Source organism: Larus michahellis, chromosome 4 (assembly GCF_964199755.1).
Source record: "Larus michahellis chromosome 4, bLarMic1.1, whole genome shotgun sequence".
Classification (NCBI taxonomy): Eukaryota; Metazoa; Chordata; class Aves; order Charadriiformes; family Laridae; genus Larus; species Larus michahellis.
Genome location: NC_133899.1, coordinates 82,640,621 through 82,662,600, shown reverse-complemented (window position 1 = coordinate 82,662,600; position 21,980 = coordinate 82,640,621). Strand labels below are relative to the sequence as shown.

Below are 21,980 nucleotides of genomic sequence, written 5' to 3'. Positions count from 1 at the left end.
CTTTAAAGGGAGGTCCAATCCAGAACAGAAAATCCAAGCGTTGCCTGGAATTGCAGGAAAACAATGAAAATGAATTTGGATTTCAACTCGTCCTTCAGAAATGCACTGGACAACGTTGGTCTATAACAAATGTCCTGAAAAGCTTGTCATCATAGCAGACTAAATTTTTTACCCATTTCTTTTGCTACTGTGTAGCAAATATTGCATTGTTGCCTGCTGTACTGTATTCCTCTCGCCCCCCACCCCCCCGGTTCCTTCTCTCCTCTTTTTTGTCCCTTTGATTTTATTTTGTGAGTGTGTGGAAGTTGGGTTTGTGGGCTGAAAATAAGACATTTTTATTTCACAATGATGTTTTCATGGCATTTATAGGGATGTTGAATGACAGGTGATGGGTAGGCTATCCTAAAATATTTTACAACTGTAAATAGGAAACAAATGGAGAATATTTATAACTCAAACTTTTATTGAATAAAAAAGTCCAAACACTATTACTGTCTCGCTGTCTCCATGGAAATCAGTTTGGAAGTTAAGTGGTGGTTTCATTGTTTTCAGTTTCATTAACCCAAGCCTGATCTTGGCAAGTAGCTGCTGAGAATCAGTATTCTTCAGACTTGTGGTAAAGAGTCCCGCCTGCACACTAGCAGCTACAGCAAGGGAGGATTTTTCTCCTTTCTCCCTGCTGTCTAGATCACTGTAGCTGCCAGTGTGCAGATATGGGGGTGGGGGGCACGGGGGTGTATAATACACTCCCCCATACTTTTCCTTACCAGTACCTACTAAGTAAAACCACAGAGAGAACCCCAGGGCTCAAGTGAGGCAGGGAGGAGAATTTATTAAAAAGAAGGTAAAAGAGCTCCAAGAGAAGGACGGCAGCTACTGGAAGAAAAATACAAAAAAAAACCCTTGACATTTCTCAATGGGTTGGGCTCCATTTCAATGACTGCACTTCCCTTCCAATTGTCTGTAGTTCTTACAATTTTTTTTTTTTTTTTTTTGAATACACTGTTCCCTGGGTACCACAGACTTGGATAAAAATGGCTCCATCCAAGAGCACAGCAAAAAGTATGAATTCACTCTGCCTTTCTCTTTCAGTAGGTGTGAATGCAACACCATATCACTTCATCTCAGCTAAAACTGGGATGAGGAGAGGAAGAAACAAACAGTCTGATGAGATAAACCAGAACACTAGGATTACGGGCCGCTTTATTTCCAGCTGCTTTTATTTGCATGTAAATTCCCTCTTTTTTATTACTCTATTTGTTCTTTTTATTCTGTTGTTTGTTATCTTAAGTAACAGTCATAACCTCCTTTGGAGCTGGTTATGTGCCAAACTGTCTTACAGACTGGCTTCACATTCAGGACCACCTAACAGTATTGTTTCTCATGACTGTTTAATAAGTCACATAGCACATTAATTATATGTGTTCAACCTTCTGCTGTATATAGTTACCATACATCTGCTTCTCAGAGAAGAAAATGCTGAGCTGACAACAGGGAAACGGTAACAGCCAATAAAGACAGGCTTAACACCTGCACCTTGAGCAACTTCAGAGGTCCCTCAGGCCTGTCTGAGTGAAAACGCCCATCAAAATTAGAACCCTGAAAGAACATCAATAACCTGAGTGTCAGGGTACCACAGCTGGACAAGATAAAGCAGCTTTAATTTCACCCTGTAGAGAGAACACGTTGCCACACACATGAGCCAATGCTCCCGCACACTGAAGTATGTGCAGTATCCAGATGTGAGAAGGCTCGGTACACGGCATGCAGAGCCATTTCACAAATTCCGAGCATTCCCAAATTCCGCCACTGACCAACTGGACTTATTTTCACAGGCATTCCAGACGAATGAGGAGGAAACTGCATGTTCAGACAGAGAAAAAGCACAGAACTTGTACAGAGTAGCATGAGAGAAACTAAGCTTCCTTTCAGCAAAGATACTGAGACTTCAGTGGATGGAGTTGCAGCCATAAGAGAAGAAACAAGTAGTATGGATCACACCGGCCTCCTTGGATGCTTACAGGCCTGCTGCACTCTGAGCAGTTACTTTCTGGGGTGGGTTGGGGTTTTTTTTGATGAGCCCTAGAGGGAGATAATCTGGCAAAGACTTGACAAAAGTGAAAGGAAGGGGCTGGGCTCTGAACTGTCTCATTTCATACCAAAATGAATATCTAGCATTTGCTCAAAGACAACTAGTTACTCCTGATTACATTGCAGCAGTGTGCTCAAGTTCACTGCTAAGTGGAAAAAAAAAAAACCCTCAAAATGAGCCGTGCAGTCTCGCCAAGCCATGTTTGGTGGTATCCAGCCATATGTTCCTGCTACACACCAGCTCTGATGCTGCTGCTGATTCCCATGGGGCCTGCACTGAGGAACAGTTTTCTTCAGCTTCTCTAAAATAGAACAACATCATCAGGAATGCCTCAACGGTAACTAAGGGTTTAAATATGATCACACTGCAATTCTAGTAACTACTGCAGAATTAGAAAAATAAACATTGAGAGGGGGAAAAAAAAAACCCACCATAAATCCAGACTTGAAACATTACTTTATACTACAACAATCCAGCTATATGTAAAACACATGCATTATAATATGCTTTTACCTTTGTTTTGTATCATGGAGTAAACATTTTTCTGTGTTAACTTACTGAAAAAGGGAAATGAGTTTAAATCTATGGCCAAGTCTACTAAAATGGTATAGTAGAAAGTATGAGCATCTCTAAGCAGCACCATTGCTATGCGCTTTCTGAGACCCTAAGGCCTCAGAACAGATTTTCTTTTACATGCTTCTTATCTTGGAAGAGAGAGAAAAACAGAGCAGAACAAGCATAACTGAAGGACATAGCCATCTTTTGCTAGACATGTGCTCACTTTTAGTCATGAACTGCCTCATTGCCACTTTCCTTTTTGGATACACAGGAATTATATGGATATAGCAGCAGCACTGTAAAATACAAGTAATCACCATACTAAGTGAAAAATAAAACTCATCTTCACTTCCTGGAACACTGTAGAATATTATTCAATCATCAGTTGCCTCAAAAACATCTACCTTTGCAATAGTTGGGTTTTGTTTGGTTTGTTGTTATTGAAGTTTTTTAAATTGTTTTAAAGAGGGAAAGCTAGCACTTAAGGGCGAAGAAGTACATGGTTCCAGGAGCCACATACCTCCTCACCCAAGTATGGTCAGAGACGAAGATGACCAGAAAGATCCAGTCAGCTCCCTCTCCCTTCTTCTGCTGTAGAACTGCTCCAAATATATTTTGGTGAGGTTTTCTTGACAGTTTCAAGTAACCATAAGCCCTCTTCCTACTGTACTTCTTCAAATATTTATAGATTACATATATTTATTTTTCCTGTACTTCCTCAGCTATCATTGAGCCAAATTGTTCATACCAGGATATCATATACAGTGGTTTGTCACGCCTGTAGGAATTCCATTATGTGTCTTCTCATAACATCTGTGGGGGGGGCAAAGCACCAGCAACAAGGAGAAAAGGAGCTGTGCTGACAACGTGACCACAACACGCAGAAAAGAACACCTTCACATCCTTGGGGAGTAGATTAGGGTCTGCCTTGTATCAGAGATCCCTAGGTATACTTCTGGAACTGGGCTGTACAGTCTTCAGAAGAGATCCAGGTTCCTACCTATTTGTTTTTACAAAGCTAGAGGCATTGAGGAGCACGGAGTACAGACCATACCTATTCATTCCCAGCTAGACCTCTGACCAGAGAATTCAAGAGTGCCCTCACCTGCCTGGTCTTTCCAGGCTTGCCAACATCTCTTGGGAGTAACTGTGCAGAACAGGACTTAGCATTGTCCTCTTTTGCTATGGGAGAGGCAACTATTTTTGGTTTTCTCTCTTTTGAAAGACCAAAATTTATCTGAGGCATTTAATCCACCAACATCAGGCCTGAGTTGTACTACCTTCTGTGTCTTTGCTAAAATGAAGTTAATCAGTCAACACCCTTCACTGAGCCTTTTCTATATACGTTCATCAAGAGGCTGTTGCAAAATGATAACTAAAAGCAAGTAGCTGTCAGATGTCATGCTATCCTGGAGATACAAAGGGAAACTGAGATTTCAAGGTCACACATCAATATAATGCATCACATTTTCTTTTATACCCTAAGTTACGTATATATGTGTATGTGTGTATATATATAAATTTTTGTATAAAACATAAACATGCATGTACAAACTCACATACTGACTGTTTTACTGGCAACAAAAAACCACAACAACCAAACCCATGTTAACGTGCACTTCACCAATCCACAGTCTTAAAGACATGGAAACAAGACACCAAAAGGAAAGGTTTGGATCACAATTTTATCACTGTGCTATCCAGAATACCTTCAGCACTACTTCAGTTTTTAGCACAGACAAAAAAGCAGAACACAACTTCATCATATTTAAATTTTTGCTCAAATAACCGATAAAGGTTTTCCACAGGGTTAAGTCAAAATAACTTCTCAAAACCAGAATACAAAATAGCTGTGCTAATACAAAAGCTCAGGAGGCAATCATTAAGGCTTTTGAATAAGAATGTATTCTCTACTGAATTGCTGTAGTGTTTCTTAAATTCTCCCCACACACCCCCCTTGCTTTTATCATGAAAATACTTAAAAGTGCAGAACATCATTCACAGCTGTATTCTGAAACAGCAAAGCAATGTATTTTTGTTTATTGACTAAAATTAGCTTAGCATTGTCAGGTGGAAGTGACGATTTTACCTGAATTCAGTCTTGTTATGCATAGTCTCAGAAGGGGATCTTTGTGACAAACCATCTGAAAACTTCTTGTAACACCACAGAAATATACTTTGCATCATAATATATTGTTTCCGGTGAAGGAGCCTCATTTGAAGTGCATATATGATAGGACAGAATTTTCTATTAAAAGAATATATGTGTTTCCATCTTACAAAAACAACAAATATTTATTACTTGCAAAAGGCTAGAGGTAAATGCAATTTTCATTCAGCTTTCAAAAGGAAGAATAGAATAAGGAAACTGCGAACCACAGTTTAGAAGGTGACAACTGCTCAGATCTAAATGGAAGTATTAAGAGTTGTCATGGTTTCAGCTGGGATGGAGTTAACTTTCTTGCTAGCAGCTGGTGTGGGGCTATGTTTGGATTTAGGAAGAGAGTAGTGTTGATAGTGCACTGATCTTTTTAGTTGTTGCTAAGCAGTCAAGGCCTTTTCTGCTCCTCACACCACCCCGCCAGTGAGCAGTCTGGGAGGGCAGAAGTTGGGAGGTGACACAGCTGGGACAGCTGACCCCAACTGACCACAGGGATGTTCCATGCCATATGACGTCATGCTCAGTATATAAAGCTGGGGGAAGGAGGTGGGGACACATTCAGAAGGATGGCATTTTTCTTCCCAAGTAACTGTTACGCGTGATGGAGCCCTGCTTTCCTGGAGATGGCTGAACACCTGCCTGCCCATGAGAAGCAGTGAATGAATTCCTTGTTTTGCTTTGCTCGCGTGCGTGGCTTTTGCGTTACTTATTAAACTGTCTTTATCTCAACCCATGAGTTTTCTCACTTTTACTCTTCCAATTCTCTCCCCCATCCCAACTGGGGGAAGTGAGCAAGTGGCTGTGTGGTCCAAGTTGCTGGCTGGGGTTAAACCATGACTGAGTCCACCTTTAAACTCAGTGGGGGACACAACAAGCCAAACCAAACCCAAATCAGGAAATGAAATACCGGCATTTGAAGTGCCCATTTGTGACAGTGATTCTCACAACAGTTGGGAATGTTTTGCTGCAGATGACATTTCAATTCAAAGCAAATCACCAAAGGCTACATTCTTATCTCCAGCCTCTGTTAATAATGGTTTTCTGTGTATCGTATTTTTTGTCATCTTACCATTATTTTATCATTTTCTATATTCTCCTAGACATTGTTCAGCTATATAGTGAAGAGCAAGTCTTCTATCACTTGAGTTCCAAATGCTCTGGAAAGGCTCACAATTAGAAAGAAGATATTAAAAACACATCCCAAACTTCTGTCCCAAATATGTCTACAGATAGTCTTGAAAAACCAGTGACGAATGACAAATTGAAAGGTCCTGCTGCTTCCTACAGTCTGAAGATCACTGAGCAGTTCTTACTCAAATCCAGAGCCAAACATTAGCGTGAAAATACTATGCAACCTGCTGTGCCAACACCTGAGGTACCAGGCATGAATCCTCACCTAGTATAAGTTAGCACACATACACTGACTTTGAGGAACAGCACCAGGTCTGTATTATGAGGAATTGGCCTGGGTCCCCAAAGTACCCCTCAAGCAAGGCTCATGCTGAATTCAACAAATAACCCCTGTTTATACACGTGTTTAATGGTGTTCAGAACTCACACGTGCACTGTAAACCTACACAAAAAATGATACCAAACAAACTGGAGGCTGAGAACACCTTTCTAAACAGTTGAAAAGTACAAAACAAGCACTGCAGAGACAAGAATTAGAAGTTACCTACAGACAGCAACTCTCCAAAGCCGATTTGTGCTCTAAGTGTTTATGCTGAACATACCTAATCAGATTGGCAGCCATTTGGAGAGAGCTTTTTTTATTAAGAGATGACGCAAGATCATCATCATGCTAGAGAAGTGAATCACCTGGATTTTTATTGTTCCTCACACGCTTTGCTATTGAGCACATTTTACCTGGGTAGAGATCACACAAGAAAAAATCCAAACCACAAAACCATTATCAGTAGTAACTTCAAATTTCTGTCAGGTATCACTTTTCTAATCTGTCTTAGTTTCCTATTCTAAAAAAATAGTCCCAACTTAAACTGAATTACTTTGAAGCCACATTGGCTGGCTACATATTATATTCCTAATCCTTCTGCCTGCAGCTAAATGCAATGCATGCCACCTCCATTTTTCCAATCTGTGTATACATTGCCGAGGCATCTTATTGTTATGATTTCTGTGTATTTAGTAGTCAAAAAAGTTGAAGAAAAAGCTCTCTACTCTCAAATTCTATAGCAAAGAGACAGAAATATTCAAGATGACACTTCAGACTTAAAACAGTTCATATTTAAACCACTGTATTGTTCCATAGCATGACTTTGTCTACTTGGTCTCACAATCAATAACTGCTGTCAAGGATGGCAAATTGAAATAATTCTGCTTCTTAGAAGTGATGCTTTCAGGTATTAAATCCTTGACTGAAGTTTCCTAGGAGAGATTAAATCACATGGAGATTTCATCATCTGAAAAGATCTGAAAAGAACATTGTGTATCATGTATAAGCTTGCACAAGTCAAGGTTTACTGATGTAGTTTCATACAACCATGGAATGGTTTGGGTTGGAAGGAACCTTAAAGATCACCTAGCTCCAAGCCCCCTGCCATGGGCAGGGACACCTCCCACTAGACCAGGCTGCTCAAAGCCTCATCCAGCCTGGCCTTAAAAACTTCCAGGGATGGGGCTTCCACCACCTCTCTGGGCAACCTGTTCCAGTGTCTCACCACCCTCATGGTGAAGAACTTCTTCCTAACATCCAGTCTGAATCGTCCCATCTCTAGTTTTAATCCATTCCCTCTAGACCTACCATTACCTGACATCCTAGAAAGTCCCTCACCAGCTTTCTTGTAGGCCCCCTTAAGATACTGGTAGGCCACTATAAGGTCTCCTCAGAGCCTTCTTTTCTCCAGGCTGAACAACCCCAACTCCCTCAGTCTGTCCTCATGGGAGAGGTGCTCCAGCCCTCTGATCATCCTCGTGGCCCTTCTCTGGGCACATTCCAGCACATCCATATCTCTCTTGTAGTAGGGGCTCCAGAATTGGACACAGTACTCCAGGTGGGGTCTACACGAGAGTGGAGTAGAGGGGGAGAGTCACCTCCCTCGACCTGCTGGCCACGATTCTCCTGATGCAGCCCAGGATACGATTGGCTTTCTGAGCTGCTAGTGCACACTGATGGCTCATGTTGAGCCTCTCGTCTACCAGCACCCCCAAGTCCTTTTCTTCAGGGCTGCTCTCAAGCCAGTCACTGCCCAGCCTGTATCGGTGCTTGGGATTGCCCCGGCCCAGATGGAGGACCTTGCACTTGGTCTTGTTGAACTTCATGAGGTTGGCATGGACCCACCTCTCCAGCCTGTCAAGGTCCCTCCGGATGGCGTCCCTTCCCTCCAGCGTGTCAGCCGCCCCACACAGCTTGGTGTCGTTGGCAAACTTGCTGAGGGTACACTCTATGCCACTGTCCATGTCGCTGACGAAGATGTTAAACAAGGCCAGTCCCAGTACTGATCCTTGAGGGACTCCACTTGTCACTGGCCTCCACTTGGACATGGACCCATTGACAGCCACTCTTTGGGTGCAGCTGTCAAGCCAGTTCTTTATCCACTGAATTGTCAGTCCATCAAACCCATATTTTATCAGCTTGGAGACCAGGATGTCATGCGGGACAGTGTCAAAGGCTTTGCTCAGGTCCAGGTAAATGACATCAGTTGCTCTCCCCTTGTCTATTGATGTTGTGACCTTCTCATAGAAGGCCACCAGGTTTGTCAGGCATGATTTGTCCTTGGTGAAGCCGTGTTGATTTTACCCAATCACCTCTTTGTTATTCTTCTGTCTCAGCAGCGCCTCCAGGAGGATCTGCTCCATAATCTTACCAGGCACGGAGGTGAGACTGACTGGCCTATAGTTCCCTGGTTCATCCCTCTTTCCCTCTTTGAAAATGGGGATTATGTTTCCCCTTTTCCAGTCAGTGGGGACCTCACCAGACTGCCATGACTTTTGGAATATAATAGCGTGTTAGCAACCTCATATGCCAGTTCCTTCAGTACTCGTGGGTGTATCCCATCGGGTGCCATGGACTTGTTCACTTTCAGGTTCATCAGATGGTCACGAACCTGATCTTCACTTACAATGCCTGTCTCAGAAGCCTGTCTATTCACTTCAACTTTAGATTGTCTGCAGAAGCGATAATTTCTTTTATGGAAAACATTCTCATGCCCTTTCATGAAAGATGTATATTATTAGATAATCAAATTAGCTAGAGAGCTGTCATCTTTTCTTGTATGTCAATTTCTGTGGGATCACTTGAAGAGTCACATGCTTACTAGGGGAACACAGTTATTAAAACCTGAATCTTGACTGTTAATTGAATTATGGCCTATTGATCCATACCTTTCTTTTACCTTAATACAATGTCTGGCATTGTTAAAAGAACTGTAGAATCTACAGACTATTAAAGTTACTATTGAGTCAGAGGTGCAAGAAAATTGAATTTTCCAGCAGATTTGCTGACAAGTCACACCTCACACTTCCCCACAGAGCACTTTCCGATACATACATATCACCGAAAATTTTTAAAATTATCAACTGTGTCAGAGTTCAATAGTCTCTTATAATCATGGCCACTAATTTGCCTTTTTGATAGTGTGACTGCTAGAAGGAAGCTGCAGGAGTGTAATCTGTTAGCAATTCCCTCTGTTTCCAGGCTGGGACTTCACGAAGAAGTGAAGGACAGGGTATGGGGACACAGAAGAATAGGACAGGGTATGGGGACACAGACTCAGGTTGCTCCATGGTGCAACTCCCAGCAATCCCTGGATGCAACTACAGTTTCCTCCTTGTGCGATTATATAGTGTTGCACATTTTGCTTTCCAATTTTCTTTATCAATTTATCTTTCCAGATCAAAGTAGGAACATGCTAGCCTTAATGTAATTAATTGTGTTCTGCCTCTTGTACTAAAGGAACCTTGGTTTGTGATTAAGTTATTTTCATTTCAAATACTGAAGAACAAGAAAATTAAAGTCTGCTCAATATTATAGCCTATTCACAAAGCCAAACTTTACAGCTCAGAATAAGCTTTGTTTTTTTCCCCTCATTATGCCCATCATGTACATGAGCGTTTTAAGTTGTCTAACTTCTTCAGTACATTACTTATGGGTTCTGTATATCTGTCCATAGTTATTCATTAAAGAGATGTTGTTACCATGGGATGAACAAGGACGTTTGCTTGCAGTCCAGAGCTCACTTTTGCCTTCTAAAACATTCAAGAAAATGGACTTCATGAGCATAATTTGTGAAAAATTTTGTATCTGGCTCCCAAACTGGGGTGTATTATCAGAGACCACTCTCTAGTTCTCTGATCCAACAGAAAACTTTAATAGCACACAGCATATGACAAAAGAAACACATAGGGAATGTTTTATCATTTTTATAAAAGTGGTACTAACATGATATATGTGTCTTTGAAGTGGTCTAGAACTTCTCATCTACCTAAAGACAGAATATAATACTTCAAAGTTAGTTTATTTCCTGACATAAAAGACAGCATAAAAACATGTATGATGAGACAGGCATGTGCTGATACTCATATAGCTGTTGAACCTCTGCAACTTACGCATTTTTAATCATTCTTCCAATCATTAAGTGCTGAACTCCTGATGCTAAAGATAGAAATGCACCACAATGCAGATGCTGACCCTAGCTGTTTTTCCACGTTGCACCATGTGTCCAGTGTTTAACTCAGAAACAGCATCTGTATTACCCTTGCTTTTAAAAACTGAGCAGAAATCCCTCTCTCATGATATGTGCCAACAGTTGCCTGCAAAACAACAATGGTTTATATAACACCTTTCTGACCTCTGCAGGTGCTCTACTGTTACCGTAATAACAACCACGAAAGTAGAGTAAACCAAAGTTGAAAACTATAAAGGGAAAAAAAAAAAAAAAAAAAAAATATCGAGGAACAAAGCTTAGTCCAAGTCAAACCTAGAAGCCCAACAAGCACATACAAGTCTGCAGGTAAACTGCAGACGAACGTCCAAATGCAAACATAATTTCACAACTGGAAGGTACTGCAATTGAGGGACTATCCACAGAGGCAATACAAACATTGCTGCAGAGTATTCTTAAGTTACTCATTTAGAGTACGCAGGCAACAGTTTCTGTCCGACTCTTCTCAGATATTTGGATAGGACCTCTAGACACTCAATAAACAACATACATCACACTTCCCTGGGCGCAGCACAGAGAGATTTCCCTACCAAGATTGACATGTGAAACCATCTGGCTGTACTTTCAGCCAGGCCTTCTGGGTACCGAGAGGTTTGGAAATAGTGTTCTGATTCTGTGTCTATCTGTGTGCAATCTGTCTGCATTTATGGGCAGCCCTTGCTTCCCTGTTCCCTCAGGACGGGGGGAGGTTAACTTAAAACACATTACCAGAATCCTCATCTTACTACTTGGCAACGGGGAGCATCTCGTTCTCCCATTCTATCAGTCACATGCAGATCAGCATTGTTGCCTCTCCCAAACGGTACAGTAGAAATACCAATAAAGATACTGCAATAGTTGCCATAACAACTGCTTTTAACTTCAATTGTAGTTAGGAATAAAATTTCTTTTTTGTCCACAGACTAGCAATATCTTTAGTATTCCTAAGTAGACCTTTGTAAAGAGCTGAATTCTTTTGCAGCTGTTACTCTTGAGCATATATTTTAGATCTGCAAGAGTAAAAGGGGGATGGCCATTTGCTGTTCAAAAAAATAACAATTCTAATTAATACCTTAGGTCCTGTATATGGTTCTCCAACTTTCAGCCCACGTATATACAAGAGTTTTTCAGCAAATGAAATTTGGCTCTACTGAAACAGAGATAACATCCATCAGCTTGTTGGTAGGAAAACATTGCTTGTACTTCACGGGTTGCTTGAGACCATTTTTGTCTTCTACATAAGTAGGTCAGTAACAGCACAAAATGTTTTCCTTTATCTATTTATCGACCAGATTATAAAATGGGGGCAGTGGCTGAATTTTGCTTTATGTTGTTTTTGAAGACTGCGTTTTTCAGGGATTCAGTTGTTCCCAATCCACTCTACACAATCAGGCAATCCTACCGCAGCTGCTGGTTTGGCCTGAAAACAGTTGCAACAGACCAGGAAGGGAGAATCACATACAATTACGCCTGCAGACACTCACTCCTCCTACTTAGAAAGGGTCAGAGAGAGGGATCTGAGGGGAGAAGCCGGTTTGTTGGCAAAAGGTGAGAGACACACAGGGGTAACAAATCTGTCCTCTGAAGTGTAAGGTCTTGCAGGAGAAACATGGAGTGACAGCTTCCTAGATCGCAAACCACAAAATGATTCACAGTTCTTAATGGTGGGAAGGATTCTCATTCAGTCTCACACCTTGCCTACCAGAGGCTGTGCCACACATAAGACAGGGTGCTGAGGGTGAAGCGTTAGGTCTAAGCAGTGGATACAAAGTGCATTGAATACGAAGTCCACTTTAAGGTGACTAAAAACTTCCAGTATGTGAGTATGCGTGTGGTGTAGAGAGGGGCTGCACACAAATTTTTGCAAAGTCTTGGAAGAATATAACATGCTTAATAGCTGGTCACTTAGAAAACTAGCTAGCACAGCCTTCTGGTTATTTATTATTTCATTTAGTGTTCCAAAGGCAATTATCTGTAATCATCTTGCAGATTCTTTTTAGTGCTGCACTCTGTTTTACTCATAGCACCTTAGAAAATGAGTAATTCCATGTCCCTTAGAAACTGCAAGTGCCATAGCCACTAGCTATACACAGTGGGGATCCAGTTGGTTTTTCCAGCTGTTACTAGAAGTAGGTAACATCACAGTTCCGCAAATAACCATTCTGACAACTTGGTAATTCGAAGCTAGCCCTGCTCTCCTCACTCCCACAGGTGCTTGGACAACTTCACAACAGTGCCTTTTTTTTTTTTTTTTTTAAATGTATTCTGCAAACTGGTAATTTAAACACAGCCTATGCATTTAAGTATGTCGTCTTCTGGGAGAAACTCCCCAACAAATTACCCCAAGGAATTGTTTCATGGGATGTATTATGTCTTACTGTTATATATATTTACATAGAGCAATTAGTAGCTGCTGTATACAGGAAAGCATTTGCAAATACATTTGAAGAGACAACAACACAATATGCATGAACTACTGTTTTCTACAAACCCCTTTTCCCAGTAGCCAATCTAATGGACACTGCTAATCTAATAAGAGGTTCCTTAGCTTGCTTATATTTACTCTGTATGCTGTCCAATGTGCACTGACAGGCTAGGTTACTTACGCCACTGCCTTCTGCATCAAAAGCACTTCATAAATGCTCTTCTGTGAGCTGTATCTACTAAACATCCAAATTATCTGCTTCTAAATATTCCTCTGTAGTGATACATCCAGACTAGTTAAGTCAACATCCCTAATTCCAGTTATATGCTATTGAATCAGAACACCACATTTTTGTAAATAAGCAATACACAAATAGTCATTCAGAGTTTTCCTACAGACAGATTGGGCAAGAACCTAGGATGGACATAAGGATTCAGTCTCTAATGATGTTATATAATTATGTCTGTAACGATGTTAAATGAGACTGCTATTTGAACTTAGCAATCATTTACCTTTTCAGAAATGATACCTTGTAATTGCTGACCATTTTGGTACAGCAGCAATTCCACAGAAACACAACTTAATTTTATATTATTATAATGAAGTATTTACACTTAGCATAGATTAAACAATCAAAAGGGCACATAGCAATGTTTCAACCTTGGAGTCAAGAGACTGGAGAAATAAAAAAAGAAAAGCTTTTTCTCTTTTTTTTTTTTTTCCAAAATTCAGACTGTTGATAAACCGCTGCATTATATGACATTACATGGTTTAAAATATTTCTGGAGAAGTACTAAACGGGCCTCACAGTTTAAAAATAAATAAAAAAATCAAAGAACATCTGAATATCAAGCTTCATTGCTCTGAATTCCTTCTAAGACCTTGGCACATACAGCTACTCAAGCCTAAGTGAAATATTTTCTCATTGAGATTTTAATCACTATTGTCTATTGGCCAACTTTGCTTTACAGGCTTTCTGCAAAACCAAATGTAGAACACTTGCAGGTTTTGGTATGCGGAATTTGTCAGTCTACAAGGACTTGAAAGGAAATTTGTAAAGAAAAACTCAGTGAAAGTTTATGTTAAAACATTAGGAAAACAAAGGTTTGGAGTAGTTCAAAGGAAATAGAGTGCTTAATTCACTAAATAGTTGATTAAACACTGAATCCTGCCCTGACATAGGTTTTGCTTAGTACATGCTCATCTTTCTAAAAACAAAAAATGTCTCTACTGCATCTGTTTCCTTTTTCAAGCTTCAGCTTCACCAAAAATTTCTTAGGTACAGAATTACAGGATATAATTCCTGAAGATGTGACCAGGTATGTTCTCCGGACCCTCATAAAGGTATAGTCACTACTCAAAAAATAGATGGAAATAGAAGCAATAGAAGAAAAATTAAAGCCACTTCTGCCACCATCATCTCTGCTAACCCACAGATGTTTGGTGAAGCACATTATCACAAGCCAAAGGTTTCAGGGGCCCTACTTTTTAAGAATACTGGCAGCATGTTCCTATCATCACCATGCCAAAACATCTGTTCATCAACACAATTGATATTCTGTGAATTACACTGCTAGCTAATTGATGCTATGGGGCCAGCAGGTGGAGCGCTGTGCTAAAGATGTGGAAAGTTCTCTGATCATCTTTTTTCAAAGTACAATTTTGGCCAGAAGAACAAAAATCCATGCTGAGGAAAGTTTTCCTCTTGGTTATGCTGCTGCTAATTTGGCCCCTTTCTATTAACTCCAAATGTTTTCAGTTCTGATCTGGACATCTTCTAAGGTATTTTGAACAACTGACCTCACAGTGTTTGTCAACCATCGTAATCAAATTTAGTCATGGTCAGCAGCCAGTCAACATTTGAGTGGCTGCTATGTTGTGTGTTAAGATGCACGTTAAATGAATATTTAACAAATTCTTTTTCCCTCCAATTCCAATAAGACATTTGGTGTAGTTTTCTCATCTGAACATCTTGAAACGAGAGTACCAGAATGCTTGACTTTGCAGTTTCTTTACCATACAGTGTGTAGCTGTCACATAAGAAGAACATGAAGAATAAAACAATGTCACTTCTAAGGCAAGTGTGGATCATATCCTCAGCACATGTCCAGTTCTCTGCCAAGCAACTTCAGAGAATAGAATAGGATATGTTAATTAATTAATAAAATTGATATTTGGAACAGAAAGCATCCTTATCATGCAAGATGAAGCACAGGCTGAAACATTTTCAAAAAAATCTCGATGATTTACAACAACTCTAATAAGCTCACTGACAGTGCCCCTCTCGTCTGAGGATTTCAAAGCTTTTTGCAGATTAAACGCCTTTGAGGTGCATCGTTAGTCTTCCCATTTGGCAGAGAAGTTAAGTAGCTTCCCCCGGGTCACATGCTATAGCAAATCACTACCACCAATCGCCAGGGGAAAATTTTCCAGAAGTAGAAATGGCTGTTAAGTCTCCAAATGCCATTTGTGCATCTGAATATCTTCACCATTAATACTCATCACCTACTTATACCAGTGCTTTAAAGTGCTGCCTAAGTAATTTATTAGTCTTTATAACATTCCCATGAAATAGGTAACTAATTTATCTCTACTGTACAACAAGTTAAAATGAGGCATAGAGAAGTACTTTGTCCAGACCATTCAGCAATCTATGAACTAATCCAGAGTAAGAAATGAGTAGACTATTATTTTTGAAGTGTATGTTCAGTTTACATCACCATAATATTTTAATATTCCCTCCAAATATATAGATACTGAGTTTCATCTACAAGCAGTAAACCAGAGTTTTAAGAAAAAACTTATCAGTTAACACATCTGACTAGGGAAATACAAGCATGCTCTATTATGCAGATAGAAACATAAGTAAAAAAAAAAAAAATTAAAAAAAAAAATCACACTTTGCTAGGATAAGAGACAGACAAGCTCATCCAAATATATTTCGTTGGGAAAAAAAGTAAGTGAAGCAGTACAGAATGATTTTGTAATTCGCTATTAATGGGAATTAGAATCAGACAGGAGCACAGCACTAAAATTTGTCAAATTCCTCCCTGAGAGCATAGAAATATGTACCCTAAACTTGTAAGTGACTTTGAAAATAAACCCAGGGGGAAAAAAAGCAATAGTTTCTCACTCCTGTCACATTGGGAGACAGCTGCAATTTTGCACCAATTTTTTTTTTTTTTTTGAGGGGGCAGCAGGCCTAGGAGTGGGGGATTAGAAAGAAGAAAGATACAAAGTTACACGGTTATCTATTTCTTGTATGGCACTTTTGATCTTTTTTTTTTTCCTCTCTTAGAGCTAACACAATAGATTAAAGCTCTTACGATCAAGTAAGAAGTGCATGGAAACTTGTGCTGGATTCTTATTGCAGACAGCTGGAAGCCTGTAAAGCCCGTGCACTCATCCGGTGCATTTACGGCACTGTAAGCCAGCGCTGCTTTGTCACAGAGCAACGGCATATAATGGACTGCACAGGCCTGTTGGGAAAGGGCTGCCAGTGGTATTTCACCAAGAAATCCAGAACTGGAGAGCTCTGGTACCTTCCAGAGATGACAAGTAGTGCATTCTTCATTGAATTGCCTCGTCTCAGGGTGTTCAGTCTGAGGAGAAATGCTTCTAATATATATTATTGCAATAGCACTTTAGAACGCCCACTGCTCTCCAAATACATAAGAAGGCATCATCCTTGCTCTGAAGAATTTACAGTTTGAAAGGCTGATAAAAGCAGAGGGAAAAAAACCCCATATACACAAAGAACGAAGGGCGCTGGCTGGGTCGTGCAGTCTCAGCTGTTCTTTGCAGGCAGGCAGGCATACACATACCCAGCCACAAACCATCCCTGCCCTTGTATTTCTAAATAAGTGTTACCACTTGGGCAATGAAACAAAACCAGAAGAGTACATCCAGCCAATATGGTAACAAAGGCAGAAATGGCGTACAAATCTTTGGGATGTTGTTTCAGGTTTCAAAGAAAGCAAATTATGACCATAGTAGCCTGTCAAGACCTGTATCAAGAAGAAAACAGTAATGGTTCTACTGAACGCAGGCAGGACTAGCGGAGAATAAGCTGACAGCACCAGCCCGACAGAGTCTACTAGTATTTGTAATGCACGAGCCTTTATGCTGAGAAACCTAGACCCAAATACAAAGACCCTGCCCAGCATTAAACCAGGATGAGCAATTCAGGCACCTGCATGATCAAGAGGAAATGCTATTGCTCAGGGCAAGCCCTTTGAAAGAGTTATTTATATCTGCTGAAATAGGATGATAGGACAGAGAATGAAGTAAAGGCAACTTCGATTAAAAGTTCTCTGGTGTCAAGAGATGTAAGGGAATAAAAAGATGAAAGACCAAGGAAGGAAATTCATTAGTTTCAGACCGTTTTTGTTGTTGCATTGTTGTTTTTTGGGGTTTTGTTTAAAAGAATAAAAATTGATGAGATGTCACTGGTTCTAAAAACAAAAGATTCTGAATTCCCTCTGGTTAAATACATGCCTTCAAGTTCCTTTATGTATCAATATTCCACACTTGCCCCAAGAGTACCCCAGTTTGTGTTTCTGGCCCCAATTCATCTACTTGCACTTGTATTGGGCTCACAGGTCAGCTGAAGAATAGAACACCTAATTTGAAAAATGCTGGTCAAGAATGCACAAATAAATTGACAAAATATAAAGAAAAGGGAGGGGAGCTGGAGGCGAGTGAAGGGAAAGTGGAGCAACTATAGGAACACATCCATTATTTGTTCCAAGGAACATACTAGGCAGAAGGATGAGGTGCGGGATCACACAGAAAGCAGAGAAAGAGAGCTGAGGGTGTTGACCTGTGGGACAAGAACAAGGATCTGAGGGAGAGAACGGCTGGCCTGGGTACACGGAACATTATAAATGAGACTTTAAAATGCTGATAAGAAAATAATTAAGTAAAAAAATATAGTTCAAGGTCTAGTTTGTACTGCTTTGTATAGTTCTGAGAGCTGGAATAGATAACTTGGTGCTTCTCAAGTGAAACGAAATACCTGACTGATTTTTTTTGCCTGTACACAATCAGTGACACACAAAGACACAATAGGACTGAAGGGAAAAATAAAACACAAAGCAAAAGCATAACCTGAGTGCCACAGTTCACTCATCCTTACTTTCCCATATGTATGGTTTCTTAATAAGTCACTATCAAAAAACCCAAATATACAGAATCTGAAAACCTGCTGGTCTATGATCTTACACGTTCTACTTTACTGTGTCATGAAGGCAGTCACTTGTTATCATCCTAAATAATAAAACATGCAGAGTGTATCAGGTACAACTAAGAAACAATGTTCTGACACATAAATGTAGCATGGCATAATACAATATCCTAGGCACCAATAAATATCTGCTGAGATAAAAACATGAAACTACAATTTTCCTTAAATCATAACATATCATTAGGAGTCCAATGAGAACTAGTACAAACAACACTGATTTTTTTCTCATGGACTTTGCTTCCCTAGTTGTTTCAAACAACACTGATACAGTGCATAGGCTGAACTCTAATGAAAACCAGTTTTCATGCAGTTTAATTCCTGTAAGCTAAATGTTGCATCCCAGTACTAATAATTAGAAAATACAAAGCTAAAATGGGTTTCGCTATTCTTTTTCATGTTTTCTGTTGTTGCCTACCCCAGGTAGTCAGAGAAACAGAGTTTACAAGTACTATGCATTCTCATTCATTATGCTGTTCTGCACAGCCACAAAACAGCTACAAGGGATTCAACAGTAAAATGGTACTGTCAGTCAGTTGTCTTCATGTTTTCTTTTGGAAAAAGCCTGCCCAGCCCTCCAAAACAGAAGTGGGTACCGTTAGAAGATAGAAGGGAGAGTATGGAGAAATAAAAAGAAAATTCAGTCAGGTCTCAAACTGCTCTAACATAGGCAAGAATGTTAATAGACTTTTGCCAAAACATTTTATTGCTTATACCCCACCATTAAAAAAAAACCAAACCCCAGAGTGTGCCTAGTGTGTCTTATTGCTACAGTAGCAGTATAGTTGCCACCTTATACCAGAAGTAGGAGAAAATATCTCAGCAGAGTTTTTGTCAAAGACCATATATGACCTCAAACAATGTACATGGCTTACCTTACCCTCAGCTCCTACGTCTTAAAAAGAGAGATTAAAAACATTTCCCTCATGGTCTTTGACAACTAATTGATTAAAATTCATATAGGTTAGTGGATGACTGATCATCACTATTTTGAACGCCTCCAGGGATTAAAAAGGGAACTTCAGAACAGAAGGCGAGTTTACTGATTGAATGTTTTCTATTGCTAGGATCCTTAATAAATCCATAATCCATGACCGAACCCTATACATCAGTGCAAACTGCAGTCCTTATGCTTTATTCAGGCTAGTAACTGCAGAAGAACATAAATAAGGCAGGGACAGAAAAGTTGATAGTGAATGTACAGAAAAATTGGTAGCAAATGTACACTGTCAGTCTGATTTTTTTTTTTTTTTTATTTATTGTTATGGCATGATGAAAATCTCCCTGTGGTATTACTTCTGTCTTGTGCTGTGTGTGCCATCTCCCAGGTAGCATGATCTTCCAGTTATCACCACTACTGGCTTCTTCAAAGTGTTCTTTTTATGTGTAGAAATACATATTCCCCTTTATCTGTAAAATCTAGTCTTCAAAGAATCATCGTTATCAGCACTTGCCAGTCTGACTCAATCTATTCAAACCCAAATTGGTCTGTCTGGATTTACAAGGAACTTTTGCAAAGAAATTATTTACTCTTGCTGCCCTCCACTGTTGAGGGAAATGGGAATCTCATTAACGATTAGAGCTATTGATCTTTGAACTGCACCTTTTCACAGCTCCTTGGACTCAGAAGATAAGCCAAGGGTTTTCTCCTCCCCTGAAAAACTCAAATTTTGTTACTCAATGCAATCCTAAAAAGGACAAGCGTCAACAACACGGACTTAACACAAACATACAAAGCATTACAAACCTCCAAAGAAAACAGTATTTATGACTTAGAGATGTGACATGAGGGAATGCCCATGGGCAACGCAGAATAGAAGCTTGCTCAGCAAGCTCAGTGTGTTGGACCATGCCCATTGTCCCCATAACACAGTTCGTCCAAAAGGATTCCAAATTAAACAAAGGTGGGAGAGCAAGCCTCCTCTCCCAACTTTTGTATAATGAATAATTTGGCATTAGACATCTCTTGTTTTTCTTAAGAATGGTAATTGCAGGAATGAAAGGAGATGTAACACAATCTGAAAATACATAGTTGAACTATAACTTTGAAGCAAAAATAACACCCCAGTCTATTTAGGCAAACACATACTTGAAAGCGGAATGCAAGTTTTACTTAAATAATATCTCCTGTAGATGTACTTGCAGTAGCCATACATAAAGTCTCGACTTGCTGAGCTATATAAAACCAAATACAGTTACAGACACTACATCAGCCATCAAACTCCTTGACTAAAAGGGATCAAAGATGAATTTCTCTGAACTACAGTGCAGTATATGGACAATGCATATGACTGTGGATAAAGATAAAGCTTGCCTGTACCTGACAAATTGCGTATTTCGCCCCCACCTTGAAAAAAAAAAAAACAAAAAACAAAAACAAACCCACAAACCAACCCAGAACACGTATACAAACAAAAATCTTAAAAGTGAATGCTCTGTTGTTATCCCAGCAGCAGTTTCCTACTTCTAGTCAGACCCTTTGAGGATATAAATCATGGACACCTGGTTTAACCTTCCATGCAAAAAAAGGGCAGAATGAAGGTTGAGAAACGGAGCACTTAAACCCCAGAAAATTACTAGTATTAAAATGTCTATTGGATACATCAGCTATGACACAGTGCAGAGAGATGTATACACTTTAAGGAAAGAGGGTTGACTAAAAAACTTTTGGCACAGGTATACCTTACCTACTTTACTTAATCCCAGATAGAGAATGCTTGTTCAAACTCACAGCCAGTCTGAGCACAGCCAGGTAATGTGAAAGTTGGGGCTTCAGTCTGAACACCTGACATACTCAAAGTCTTTTCAAAATCCAAATCTAAAAACATTAACTTTGAGGCTTCAAGGAGAATCCATATGTTAGCCATATAGTTACTGAAAAATTGCCCAGTTGCTAAAGTACTCGACGTAAATCCTCTTGGCATAAAGTCATCTAAATACTCAAGCTTTTGCGTCTAAGAAATTGGGTGCACAAACAGAATCAGCTATGTATTCTCAAGATCTTCACCAAAGAACAGATCAGATAAAGTTTGTTAAATCAGAAAATCAAAAAATCTAGTTTGAAATTGGTCTTGAGGACCCAACTTTGAATGCTTAGTCCATCAACAGAAGTGACAAACACAATTCAGAATGAATATAAACCAGCTAAGTATTTTTCTAATAATCTCCATTTCATTATACTGACCAATGGCAAAACACACTAATATAATGTTTACATTGAAACTGGCTAAACAATTGCTGGAACACTTTGATCTTAAAATTTCACGAAATCACGGAATCATGGAATTTCAGAGTTGGAAGGGACCTCTAGAGATCATCTAGTCCAACTCCCCTGCTAGAGCAGGATTGCCTAGAGCACATCCCTCAGGGCTGCATCCAGGCGGGTCTTGAAAGTCTCCAGAGAAGGGGACTCCACAACCTCCCTGGGCAGCCTGTTCCAGTGCTCTGTCACCCTCACCGTAAAGAAGTTTTTTCTCATATTTGATCGGAACTTCCTATGTTCCAGCTTGTGCCCGTTACCCCTCGTCCTGTTACTGGGAACCACTGAAAAGAGTCTGGCTCCATCCTCCTTAAACTGACCCTTTAGATGCTTGTAAACATTAATAAGGTCTCCCCTCAGCCTTCTCCAGGCTAAAGAGTCCCGGCTCTCTCAGCCTTTCCTCATAAGGGAGATGCTGCAATCCCTCGGTCATCTTTGTTGCCCTATGCTGGACTCTCTCCAGTAGTTCCCTGTCTCTCTTGAACTGGGGAGCCCAGAACTGGACACAGTATTCCAGTTGTGGCCTCACCAGTGCAGAGTAGAGGGGCAGAATGACCTCCCTTGACCTGCTGACCACACTCTT

General features: G+C 40.1%; 1 protein-coding gene and 1 long non-coding RNA gene across 26 annotated transcripts in view; one reads left to right on the top strand and one right to left on the bottom strand.

Moving 5' to 3' along the window:
- Positions 1-21,980, bottom strand: part of LOC141742801 (uncharacterized) — a 343,134-nt gene that overhangs the window by 55,932 nt on the left and 265,222 nt on the right. The gene's annotated exons all lie outside the window — the stretch shown is intronic.
- GALNT18 (polypeptide N-acetylgalactosaminyltransferase 18) overlaps positions 1-21,980 on the top strand; it is a 281,814-nt gene that overhangs the window by 247,512 nt on the left and 12,322 nt on the right. For 4 of the 8 annotated variants that reach the window (XM_074586014.1, XM_074586011.1, XM_074586020.1 and 1 more), the window contains one exon: positions 9-1,290. The exons of 3 other annotated variants lie outside the window; for them this stretch is intronic. In XM_074586014.1, coding sequence (XP_074442115.1) covers positions 9-155 — 147 coding nt within the window. In that variant the 3' untranslated portion in view covers positions 156-1,290. Of the gene's footprint in view, positions 1-8; positions 1,291-1,835; positions 3,307-21,980 lie in introns of those variants that run through there. One more of the 8 variants, XM_074586017.1, reaches the window with a different exon arrangement.